General features: G+C 56.0%; 1 protein-coding gene across 3 annotated transcripts; it reads left to right on the forward strand.

Moving 5' to 3' along the window:
* Window positions 1-1,131: 1,131 nt before the first annotated feature.
* FKBP8 (FKBP prolyl isomerase 8) lies at window positions 1,132-11,350 on the forward strand. Of its 3 annotated transcripts, none has more exons than XM_036093794.2 (9): window positions 1,132-1,225; window positions 2,615-2,934; window positions 5,866-6,035; window positions 6,227-6,315; window positions 6,606-6,826; window positions 7,464-7,636; window positions 9,658-9,735; window positions 10,253-10,384; window positions 10,819-11,350. In XM_036093794.2, exons 2-9 carry the CDS (start codon window positions 2,640-2,642, stop codon window positions 10,903-10,905), a joined length of 1,245 nt encoding a protein of 414 aa, XP_035949687.1. In that variant the 5' UTR covers window positions 1,132-1,225; window positions 2,615-2,639; the 3' UTR covers window positions 10,906-11,350. The 3 variants fall into 3 exon arrangements, with proteins under 3 accessions (XP_035949687.1, XP_035949688.1, XP_035949686.1); XM_036093795.2 differs by having other exon boundaries at window positions 1,132-1,204; XM_036093793.2 differs by lacking the exon at window positions 1,132-1,225 and having other exon boundaries at window positions 6,609-6,826.
* The last annotated feature ends 686 nt before the right edge of the window (window positions 11,351-12,036 follow it).

Raw genomic sequence — 12,036 nt, forward strand, 5'->3', positions numbered from 1 at the left:
GTGAAGGTTCATCAAGCTAAAAGGACAGCCAATCAGGCTTTGCCTTGGGGAGGTCAGGGAGAGCTTCCTGTAGGAGGTGACCTTGGAAGGAGCACCAGTCTGAAAAGTTAGTTACTTCCAAAACCAGTTACCTACTCCAGTGTTAGCTACCTCCAATAGGCAGTGACTCATTCGTTTGTTCATTCATTCATTCATTCATTCATTCAATTATTCATTTATTGAACTCCCATACCGTAGGTGCTAGGCATCACTCAAGGATGCAGTGGGGAAAAATCAGGCAAAATTCTTTCCAGGTGGAGCAGAGTGGGATAAAGGGAGAGAAGCAAAAGAATGAACGAGATCATTCTGTAAATGGGTAACTCCTGGGAAGGAAATAAAATAGAAAGAGGGAAGAGTAAGTGTTCCCCCCCCTTTTCAAAACAAGATCCATAAAAACCCAACTAATCGAAGCTGCCACCTTCTCCCGAGGCCATGGGTACCTTATCACCCTCTGGCAGAGGGTGCAGGGAGGAGAAACTCTTTCCAGCAGCCCTGCTTGCTCAGTCGCTCACCTAACCATTAATTGAGTTTCTTCTCTATGCAAAAGACAACCTTTCGGGGATTAGACCGACCACGCGAGGGGCGGGGGTTCTGTGTGCCCTTGGGTGATCGCTTCCCCTCGAGACCTTGGGTCCACATCTGTAATTAGGGCTTAAGGGTGGGTTATCCAGCAGTCCCAGAGCTGCACTGACGGTCAAGTCTGAGCTCCTTAAGGAAATACCTTTTAGGGCTGTCCTCCCAAAAGCCCCCCAAGGTGAGAGTGCGTGGACGGGAGTGTTTATCCCCATTTCGCAGATGAGCAAGGTGAAGCTCACACGGGAACGGTGAGTCCCGATAGGCAGCGAGGCGCGGATTGGCGAAGAGACTCCAGTCCGGAGACCCCGGCCCCTGCCCCTACCCCTTCCCCCGCCCCTGCCTCCGCCCCCGCCCCCGCCCCCGCTCCGGGTGGCGCTGCAGCTTCTGCCCCTTTAAGAACGCCCCGCGGAAACAAGCAGGAAGGGGGTGGTGCTTGCTCCCGAGACGGATGTGCGCACGGACCAATGGCTGCTGCAGTCGCAGGAGCGGCGGCCAATTGGCGCGGTGGGGGCGGGGCCGGGCGCCCGAGCCTGGTTCCCGAGGCGCGGCGGCCGCGGCTGGGGGCGGGGAGGGGGGCGCAGGACCCCAGGTGGGGGTCCCGGAGCCGGAGGCACGTGTCCCGGGGCGCCGGCAGGGTTGCGCCGGCTGGGGGCGCTGCCCAGGCCTGGGCTGGTCTGGGTGCTGGGGCGATGGGGGCTGGGGCCAATGGGCGGGGCCAAGGGCCGCGGGGGGAGGCGAGCCCGGGGGCGCGGAGGGTCGGAGTGCTAGAGGGGGCGCGGCCGAGCGCGGGCGGCCGGGGGTGGGAACCAAAGGGGACTGAGGGGAGTGGGTGGGGGCGGTGCTGGCAGAGAAGTGCAGGGCCGGGGGCCCCGAGGGGTGCGGGGGGTCGGGGGCCCCAGACTGGTGGCGTCAGACAGGCATGAGGCGTTGGGGGCCTGGGTGGGAGGTTGACGGAGAGCCAGGCCGGGGCGGGGGGGCGTCTGGAGGGCGTAGGGTGTTAGGCTATCGGGAGAGGGGCGTCTGGGGACATCAGGGTGTTTACGGGTCGACTGAGTGGCTGTGGGGGGGAGCTGGCCCGGGCTGGGGGCGGTAGTTGGGGGAGGGGGGAGGGGGAGTTATGCGGGCGCAGGGGATTGTGGGGGTGGGGGCTGGGAGGGTCTCAGAAAATGGGGCCAGAGCCCAGAAGGAGCAGGCAGGTGAGGGTTAGGGAGGAGATGCTGTGGGTTAGAATGAAGGCTAGGCTCTACCACCTCCGAGCTTGGGTCCTGGGGCGGGGGGGGGGGGGGCAGTTGTTCAAGCCAGAGGAGGAGGCTGTAGAATGCTGTGGGGGTCTTGACCACTCCTGTAAAGGAGGCTACTTTGAGAGAGTGATCAGGAGGCTTGAGGAGAGGAGAAAGGGCTCCCAGGGAAGGCTTTAGGCCAGGGTCCTTGGTGTTGGGGAGTGGTATTAGATTCAGGGTATGGGAAGAAAAGCCTTGGGATTTCTAGTGGCAACCCTTAGGAGAAGGGGCAGCTGGAGATAGGGAGTCCTGTTAAAGATTCAATTCCCTTTGGGCTCTAAAAATAGATTTCCTGAGACTTCAGTCACCCTAAAAAAAATCCTAGCACCCCCTCTGGGCATTTAATCTGATAAAGCCCCAGGTTCAAATTCTGTCCCTGGAGTTGCCTTGCTATGTGACCTTGGGCAAATAGCTTTGCCCCTCTGGGCCTCAATTTCCTTTTCTGTAAAATATGGAGGGGGGGATGTTTCCTACTTCTCTGGGTATTTGTAAAAACTAAAAAAATAATTAGCTGTAAAACAGCTTACATTGTTTGAAACTGACTGATCCCCAGGGTTTGATGTGTGGGGCAAGCCTGGGTTGTTCTTTACCCCCTGTATAGATGAGGAAATTAAGGCCTGGTGCCCCTAAGTCACACAGCAGGTGATAGGCTGTGTGGTGAATGGATGCAGAGGAGAATTTGAGGGTGGGATTCTTACCCCATCAATTCCCCCTACCAGGGCCAATTCCCGTCCCCCCAGCAGCATGGCATCCTGTGCTGAGCCCTCTGCCTCAGGGCCTGAGCCCACTGCCCCACCGCCTGCTGGGGTCCCACCACTTGAGGACTTCGAGGTGCTGGATGGGGTGGAAGACGCAGAGGGAGAGGAGGAGGAGGAAGAGGAGGAAGAAGACCTGAGTGAGCTGCCACCACTTGAAGACGTGGGGCAGCCTCCACTGGAGGAGGCTGAGCAGCCTGGGGCCCTGGCCCGAGAGTTCCTGGCCGCCATGGAGCCTGAGCCCGAGCCCGCCCCAGCCCCGGATGAGTGGCTGGACATCCTGGGTAAGGAGCAGGGGTGGCTTGGGTTGACCCACACGGCCCGGACAGCTCAGGTTCAGGAATGACGTTGGCCTAGGCCCTCTTCTCCCCTGAGCCTCATTTCCCCCTCTCTGCTATGCAGTAGGTTGGAAGTAAAACATGTAACCACGGTGATCGCCCGCCACAGGCAACTGGTTGAGACACTTCATATCTTTCATTGTCACATGCACACACGCACACGCACGTCGTGTTATGTCCCTGTTTCCCAGAGCTGCTAAGAGCAGCTCAGAGAGGCTGAGTCACCTGCCCAGGGCCACACAGCCAGTATGCCAGGTGCTGGCAGCTCCTAACCCCCACTATTGCTTTTTTGGCGTTTGTCTGACAAGTGCCTGTCCCCTGAAAATGTGTTCAGGGGTCAAATAGGTCTGGAGAACATCCCATTTTGTTCAATCCTCTGCCTGGCTCATAGCATGCATTAGCATTGTGACTGTTCAGAGAAGTCCTACAAGAAAGAAACTAGGGGAACCCACACACGTGCCCCACCATGTACCCCATGATAGCGACTCTGGAAACTAAAGAAACATATTGCTACTGGTACTGTTATCTAGTATATTAAATAACGTTAGTATCTGCTAATAAATGTGGTAGTGAAACGTCATTAATCAGATCACGGATACTGATACTGAAGCAATAGTATCAAGTAATCCTGATTTGATAATGCAGAATTGTTACTATTATCATCTCTACTGTTGATGGAAACGTTACTTCTTTTTTTTTTTTTTTTTAAAAGATTTCATTTATTTATTTGAGAGAGAGAATGAGATAGACAGAGAGCCTGAGAGGGGGAGGGTCAGAGGGAGAAGCAGACTCCCTGCTGAGCAGGGAGCCTGATGTGGGACTCGATCCGGGGACTCCAGGATCACGACCTGAGCCAAAGGCAGTCGCTTAACCGACTGAGCCACCCAGGCGCCCCGAAACGTTACTTCTAAAAATAACACCAGGTTGGGGTGCCTGGGCGGCTCAGTCGGGTCGGTTAAGTGTCTGCCTTTAGCTCAGGTCATGATCTCAGGATCCTGGGATCGAGTCCCGCATCGGGCTCTCTGCTTCTCCCTCTCCATCTGCCTCTTCCTCAGCTCATGCTCTCTCTCATTCTCTCTCTCTCAAATAAATAAATAAATATAATATTAAAAAAATAAAAATAATACTAGCACTGGGTGTGTGCCAGGCCTGTGCATCATATTTTAGCCTCACAACAACCCTGTGATGTAATTCTTACCATGTCCCCATCTTTTTTTTTAAGATTTCATTTATTTGAGAGAGAGCGAGCACACGATAGGGGAGAGGGTCAGAGGGAAAAGCAGATAAGGGGCTCGATCCCGGGACTCCGGGATCATGACCCAGGCCCGAGGCAGATGCTTAACCAACTGAGCCACCCAGGTGCCGCACCATATCCCCATCTTGTAGATGAGGGAACTGAGGCACAGAGAAGTGGAGGTGCTTGCCCAACAGACAGCCTCCTTTGCCGTATTAGAATTTGGGAAGCTCTTCTTTACTGATACTAAGAGCTGCCCTGCTTCCCCTCTGAGCACGAACCTGACTCCATTTATATTTGAGCCAGCCGTTTTCTGAGGTCAGAATTTGGGCTTCTGAACAAGGAAACTGAGGCCTTGAGAGGGTACGTGATTTGCCCAGAGTCTACCGCGGTAAGAGGCAGTGCCTGGTTGTAATCCTACCAGCACATCCACCATCCGTGCCCAGAAACTTAGAGACACAGGGTTTCCTAGGGAACCACTGATCTGAGACTGGATATGAGGCATGTACAAGTTGGGGAACAGTACAGAAATTTGGAACATTCTAGAATATTCCAGAATATTTATAGATATTTCCCTGTCCCTCAACTTTAGTCAAAGGTCCATTCGGAATTATGGTATATTCCAAACTGGGGGAATAATATGGAATCCAGGTAAATGTCGGGAATATGGATGACTGCAGTCATCAGTCTGATGGGCCTCACAGGTGTAAGCCCTCAATTGCCTCAGTGGTGGTCATGGGATGACAGTGGCTGTTTTTGTTGTGGGGGTTCCTTGAGTGGATTTGTGAGGGTGCTGGGCCTCATGGCTGCTCAGTAGCTGTTGGCCGTGGCCATTTGGCCATTCCTGTGATTGCTTGGGGCTTGGAGGAAAACATGGGCTGTGGGCCCATCAGGGGGACTGTTGCTTATAGGTCCTCTGGCTGCTTAACTTTGAAATGTGATGTGGTACTTTGGTAGGGACACCTGTTGTCACAGATACTCTGTTAACCAAGCAAACTGCTCACTCGGTGTCACCAGGGTTCTCCCTGATGACCCCATTTCATGGCTAGGTAAATTGAGGCTCAAATGTTGAAGGGCTGAATTGGAACCTGGAGAGGGAGTGGAGGGTGGCTCCAGAGTCTCTTGCTTGGGCATCCCTGCCAGCCTGACTCTGCTGGGCAGGATGACTTTTCTTAGCTCTTTGCCCTGAGTCTTAATTTTCTTTCTTTTTTTTTTTTTTTTAAGATTTTATTTATTTATTTGTCAGAGAAGGGGAAGGTGTACGTGCAATAAGGGGGAGTGGCAGGCAGAGGGAGAAGCAGGCTCCCTGCTGAGCAAGGAGCCCAATGTGGGACTCGATCCCAGGGCCCCAGGATCATGACCTGAGCCGAAGGCAGACGCTTAACCAACTAAGCCACCCAGGCGTCCCAAGTCTTAATTTTCTTAACATAATGGTCAGACGGGCCATTATCGTCACTCCTCAAATTGATCCTTTCATGCCTAGTGTCCAGACAGGGACAGTCCCAGGGGCATGGGATCACTTACCCAGTAAGTGGCAGAACAGTTGTTTGAGGCTCAGCTGGGTGCTGGGAGAGGGGTGCTTGGGGAGCAGGCACCCATCTGACCTGCCCAGTGACAGGCTGCTTGTCCCTGGTCCCCGGCAGGGAACGGGCTGTTACGGAAGAAGACGCTGGTCCCAGGCCCACCCGGCTCGAGCCGCCCAGCTAAAGGCCAGGTAGTCACTGTGCAGCTGCAGACCTCGCTGGAGAATGGCACTCGGGTGCAGGAAGAGCCAGAGCTGGTGTTCACCCTGGGTGACTGCGACGTCATCCAGGTGGGAGGGCGCGAGGGGCCTGGCAGCTGGCCTGGGGCTGACTGGAGGAGGCCCGTTGGGGTGGAGGGGAGGTGGTGGTGGCTGGAGGGCAGGGGCTGGGCGGGGGGGTAAGGCGGGGGTGGGGTCAGAGCGGGCATGGCATTGCTCCTCTGTACCTGAGCCTGCCTGACCCTCTTGCCCCACATACCCAGGCCCTGGATCTCAGCGTTCCGCTCATGGATGTGGGGGAGACAGCTATGGTCACTGCTGATTCCAAGTACTGCTATGGCCCCCAGGGCAGGTGAGAACCTGTTACCAGCAGGGTCCCCACGAGGGACCCCTTTGCTTACCAATTTTATAGAAAAAGAAACTGAGACTTAGGGACGGGAAGTCACTCACCAAGTCAGGTAGCTCATGGGTCGCAAGGTACTTCCCTTCCGTTTTACTGAGGAGGGGGTGACAGTGGGGCCAGCTCCCAAGCCTTGAGCCTTCCCCCCCCCCCCCCCCCCCGCTCCCTAGCCAACCCAGTGTGTCTAGGGTTCATTCATGGTGGTCGCTGGGTCTGAGTGCTGCTCTTGCCCCATCCCCCAGCAGGAGCCCATACATCCCCCCACACGCGGCCCTGTGCCTGGAGGTGACCCTGAAGACTGCCGTGGATGGGCCTGACCTGGAAATGCTCACAGGGCAGGAGCGTGTGGCTCTGGCCAACCGGAAGCGGGAGTGTGGCAATGCCCACTACCAGCGGGCTGACTTCGTGTTGGCTGCCAATTCCTACGACCTCGCCATCAAGGCCATCACCTCTAGCGCCAAAGGTGACTGCCAAGTCAAATGTGCCGGCCCCTGCAAAGGCATCCACTAGTGCCAGAAACATCCAGCCACAGAGGGACTCAGACTCAGAATGTTCTAGAATATTCCAGAATATGGATAGATGTTCAACTATTCCTACCTTTAGGCTAGAGTCCACTGTAGAGTTATGGTGTGTCTCCGATCAACGGAATGTTACAGAACGCAGGTAGATGTTGGAATGTGGGTGACCATAGACCATGTCAGTCCATGTGCCCTGTGGTTAAGCCTTCGCATTGCTTAGGCTCCATCTTACAGACTACTTAGGAGTGCCCTGAGGATGGGCTGGTCTTGGCCTGTGTTAGAGATAGGGAAACTGAGACCAGAGAGGCTTGAGGTCCTCTGAGGAATAGATGGTGGAGGCCCTGCCCCTGGGAATTTAGAGCCCCTTTCTCTCCAGTCTCTTGGGACTGGGGTACTCAGAGGCCCTCCCCACTCAGTCTCCTCTGCCACCAGGTACAGAGGGAGTGGGCCTTGGCCTGGGTCACACAGTGTGTGGGGCGCCTTTCCCTGGGTTAGAGGGTGGCCGGCCCTCTACAGATGGGCGGCTGTGGGGTGCTGGCAGCATGGTAACCACGGCCACGGTTGAGCGCCATCCCCCCACAGTGGACATGACATTCGAGGAGGAGGAGCAGCTCCTGCAGCTGAAGGTGAAATGTCTGAACAACCTGGCAGCCTCACAGCTGAAGCTGGACCACTACCGCGCCGCTCTGCGCTCCTGCAGCCTCGTGCTGGAGCACCAGCCCGACAACATCAAGGCTCTCTTTCGCAAGGGCAAGGTGAGCTGCGGGCTGCAGGTGGATGGACCACAAGCCGTGGGCAGATGGTATGCATAAGCTACAGGTGGGCAGGCTAATTCCCCCCAGCCAGTGCAGCGGGGCTGGTTCCAAACTCTGGGTTTGAGATGGGCATGGGCATCAACCAGCCAAGCTCTCTGGGGTACAGGTGGGGAAACTGAGTCCCAGACAGGTGCTGGGGTGTGGTCTGGATCATAGCAATTCATTGACTGAGGCCAGACTTGATCCCTAGGTCTTAGGTTCCCTCTTATCCCTGACATTGCTCTGTGGCCCTTTGGTGACTGCTCCTTGCATATAACCAACCCTCCACGGTTCACATGTCCCTCGGAGTAAAAAGCCAAGTCCTCATTGCAGCCCTTGGGGCTCTGAGTCATCTGGTCCTCCCGCCATCACCTTCCACCTCTCCTCTTCCTTCTCTCCATCCTGCTCAGCTTCCTCACTGCTTGCTGCCCAGGTCAGGGCTGTTCCCATCCTAGGGACATTGCACAGGCTTGCCCTCTGCCTGAAACTTTCACACCCCAGACTCCCCTCCCCTCCCCCCATGGGTCCCTCTTTCACCTCCTTCAGATCTTTGCTCTGATGTCACCTCCTCAGGAAGCTCTCCCTGCCACACCCACCTGACCCCCTGCTTTGTCTTCATGTTTTCCGTGTTGCTGTCAGCACAGGCAGGTGTCATCATGGCTGTTGTGTCCCTTACTAGAAGCTGGAGATTTTGTCTCTTTCACTCCTTGGTAAATCTCTAGCCCTGCAAACAGGGCCAGGTACACAGTGGGTGCCCAGTAAGTGCTGTGGAATGTAGGGATGAATTTGGCTTGTGTAGACTTGACTGTAATTGCTTTTGTCCCCATCTCTGTTCATCCCCACCCTTTGTGTGTGTGTGTGTGTGTGTGTGTGCACGTGTGCGCGTGTGCCGTATGTGTGTGTTGGGGAGAGAGGTTCAGCACCTTCTGGCAGTAAACTGAGGATGAGACAGAAGCAAATGGCGGGTCACATAGCCTGTTTATGAGAAGCATGAGCAGGGCCTCCCTCCAACCAGCATTTTTTTCAGCACTTGTATGTAGGATTCTGTGTAGAAGCTTGGGAAGAAGATGCTGTCTATTTTTTAGGGGTCTATAATCCCGTTGGGGGCAGTGGGATTGTCTGCTCATGTAGTCTCACACACGTTTATATCTGCTGGTTGTAGGCGACAGAAACCTATTCAAACATAGTCAAGCAAGAGGAGGAATTAATAACTTGTGGAACTGCCAAGTATGGGAGGTTGGCTTCAGGCATGGCTGGATCCAGGCGTTAGCAATGTTGTAGGGATGCTGTGCCTGTCTGCTGTGGGTTTTTCCCTCAGGGTGACCAAGATGCTGCTTCCTTTTCCCTCAGAAGTTCAAGGCTGGGGTGCCTGGGTGGCTCAGTCATTAAGCGTCTGCCTTTGGCTCAGGTCATGATCCCAGGGTCCTGGGATAGAGCCCCGCATCGGGCTCCCTGCTCAGCGGGAAGCCTGCTTCTCCCTCTCCCACTCCGCCTGCTTGTGTTCCCTCTTTCGCTGTGTCTCTCTCTGTCAAATAAATAAATAAAATATTTAAAAAAAAAAAGTTCAAGGCTTCCATCCTCCCCACTTAGTATCTGGTCTCTCAGTGATACCAGCATAGTTCAGATGGATCTCATTGGCTGGCTCTGAATCATTCACTGTAGTCAAAGCTTTGGAAATGCTCATTTGGCTTCTTGAGCCAGTTAGGGTAGCAAGGGAGGAGGTGAGGCCAGCACCTAGGTTTCCTGCAAAGTCTGAGACAGACATGCAGGGGAGGGAGCAGACTGGGACACTGAGCCTAGTGGGGTGCTTATGTAGTCTGAGGGCTCGGGAACAGCATAAAGGTGGCTGGATCCCTGGGGTGATTGTTGGTGATAGATTTGGGACTGGTCGGGGTGGCCAGGAGCCTGGCAGGGCTGGGCGTTTTGAAGAAGATCCTGGTGCATTGTAGTTCCAGAGTGATGCCATCCATTTCCTCCCACAGGTGCTGGCCCAGCAAGGGGAATACAGTGAGGCCATCCCCATTCTGAGGGCAGCCCTGAAGCTGGAACCTTCCAACAAGGTGAGCAGAAAGGAGGCAACCTTGGGACTTGCCCTGCCCGCCTTTCTGAGAAGTCATCCTGTGATCTTTGCCTTGTCCTTCTTGCTGTGGCTCTTCCTATCGTGTTCCAGCCTGGGCAGTGACAGGGAGGGGGTGGGTGGCTGAAGAGTCCCAGCCAGCTTGCTGAGACCCTCATGACCCCTGCATAGGTGGTCTGGGCTCACCCCTCCCCCACAGGGATCCCAGAGGCCAAGGGTGCCACCAACGTGGCCAGGTCAGTGTCCTCAGCTTTTCTACCAAAATCTTCCTCTCTCCTGGCCACCTTGTGCTCTTCCCCATCCACTGGTTACCTAGGGGGATAGAGATGGCAGCCCCCACTTTGCTGATGCCCAGAGAGGGGCAGATGGAACTTTTGTGTCCCAGTGGCCCTAACCCCAAAGTGCCCAGGGGCCCCAGAAGGGCAGAGCATCAGAAATGATGGTGAGGTTCGCTGCTGCCGCTGCGTGTTCTTAGCCCAGCTGACACCCACCTCTTGCAGACGATCCACGCAGAGCTTTCAAAACTGGTGAAGAAGCACGCGGCCCAGAGGAGCACAGAGACCGCCCTGTACCGGAAAATGCTGGGGAACCCCAGCCGGCTGCCTGCCAAGTGTCCTGGCAAGGGTGCCTGGGTGAGCTGGGGCTGGCAGGCACAGGGATGCAACCAGAGGAGGGGCAGGGGCTAAGGGCGGGGCATGCCACCCAGAAGGAGTTTCTTCATTTTGCAAGCATTGATGTCCCTGTCAGCTGGGCTGTGTTGGACCATGTTGGGGACACAGAGAAGCCTCAGCCCTGTGCAACCAGGGCTAGAGCAGAAGATGGAACACAACCTGGAGGGCTCAGGGTGGGGAGTGATAGCTCTTTCAGAGGGCAAGGGGAGGTGTTCTAGAACAGAGGCCACTTGGCTTGAGTTTTGATGTATGAATAGGAGTTTGCCAGAAGGTGGAAAAGGCATTGTCAGGCAGTGGTTTGCTGGGAGGCCTGTTTGGGCCATGTTGGTAGCTGAAGCCCGCGGTATCGGTCTTGACCGCCCTCCAGCCTTCTCTTCCCTCCCCTTTATCCACAGTCCATCCCCTGGAAGTGGCTGTTCGGGGCAACTGCTGTTGCCCTGGGGGGCGTGGCTCTCTCTGTGGTCATCGCTGCCAGGAACTGACCACCCAGGTGGCCACCACCCCCTCGCACACCATGGACCCCACCCCGCGCTCCCTAACTTCCCCAGGCTCCCTGTCCACTGCCCTGTCTGATCTAGCCCCCTCCTCTGGGGCAGGAGCAGTGAGGTGTGGGGGCCACGTGGCCCCAGTGAGCCAGGAGGGACTATGGCCCTATAGGAGGAAAGTGAGGCAGGGCCCGGGCTCCATGTCCAGCCCGGAGGGAGGGGGCCCTCATTCCTCCAGACCCAATTCCCATTCCCACCCCCACCCCCTTGGGTTAGGTCTCAACAGAGGCCGGCCTCAGTTTCTCCTTCCCAACAGGCCTGGGGGCAGCCCTTCCCCAACCCAGTCCCTGTCCAAGCGTCAACCCCCGCCCACACCGCCTGCTGCCCTCTGTCCAGGTTCTCCCTCCCACCCCTCCAGTGAAATAAAGCCTCCTACCCCGCACTCTGCCGCCTCCAGTCCCTTCTTCCACTGTCACTTGGGGCTGGGCCAGAGACAGCCTGTGTGACATGCAGGGTCATGCAGGACTAGAGCGGGGGGGTGTCTCCTCCCAGGCCACGGCAGACCTGCTTTACAAAGGGGGCAACAGAAGCCTGGAGAAGTGGGGCGATGCGTTCAGGGTATACAGCCGGGCTCTGCTGGGGTTCACACCCAGTTATGCTGGTTACTCTACTTCTCTTGTCTCTTGTTGCCCCATCTGTGGATCCTGACAGGATCTAACTGGGGACAGTGCTGAGACCTGAGCGACCACAGGGGGCTGGCTGTACGGCAAGCAGACAGCCCCATGTCTGGGTAACAGCACAGCCAGTGCAAAGGCCCTGGAGCAGGATTGAGCCCGGTACGTTCAAGGTTGAGAAGAGTGTGTGGTCAGCAGAACTGGACCCTGTGGGGCCTCAGGGACTATGGGGAGGGGTTAGGCTTGGTTCTGGGAGTTCCTCTTGATCTCCTTTACTTCTTCCCCCAACCTGGGGCTGTAGGAGCTTCTCCCTTAAATGCTGCCCATGATCACAGCCAGAACAGGCAGAGCCAGTGGTCAGGCCTCTGCCAGCACAGCACCTGAAACCCTTCTCTTGGCTTCATCCTGCCTCCGGGAGAGGAGATCTCCAGGAATAGATCACCACCACAAGTAT

The sequence above is a fragment of the Halichoerus grypus genome, chromosome 1 (assembly GCF_964656455.1).
Source record: "Halichoerus grypus chromosome 1, mHalGry1.hap1.1, whole genome shotgun sequence".
In the NCBI taxonomy this organism is placed as follows: Eukaryota; Metazoa; Chordata; class Mammalia; order Carnivora; family Phocidae; genus Halichoerus; species Halichoerus grypus.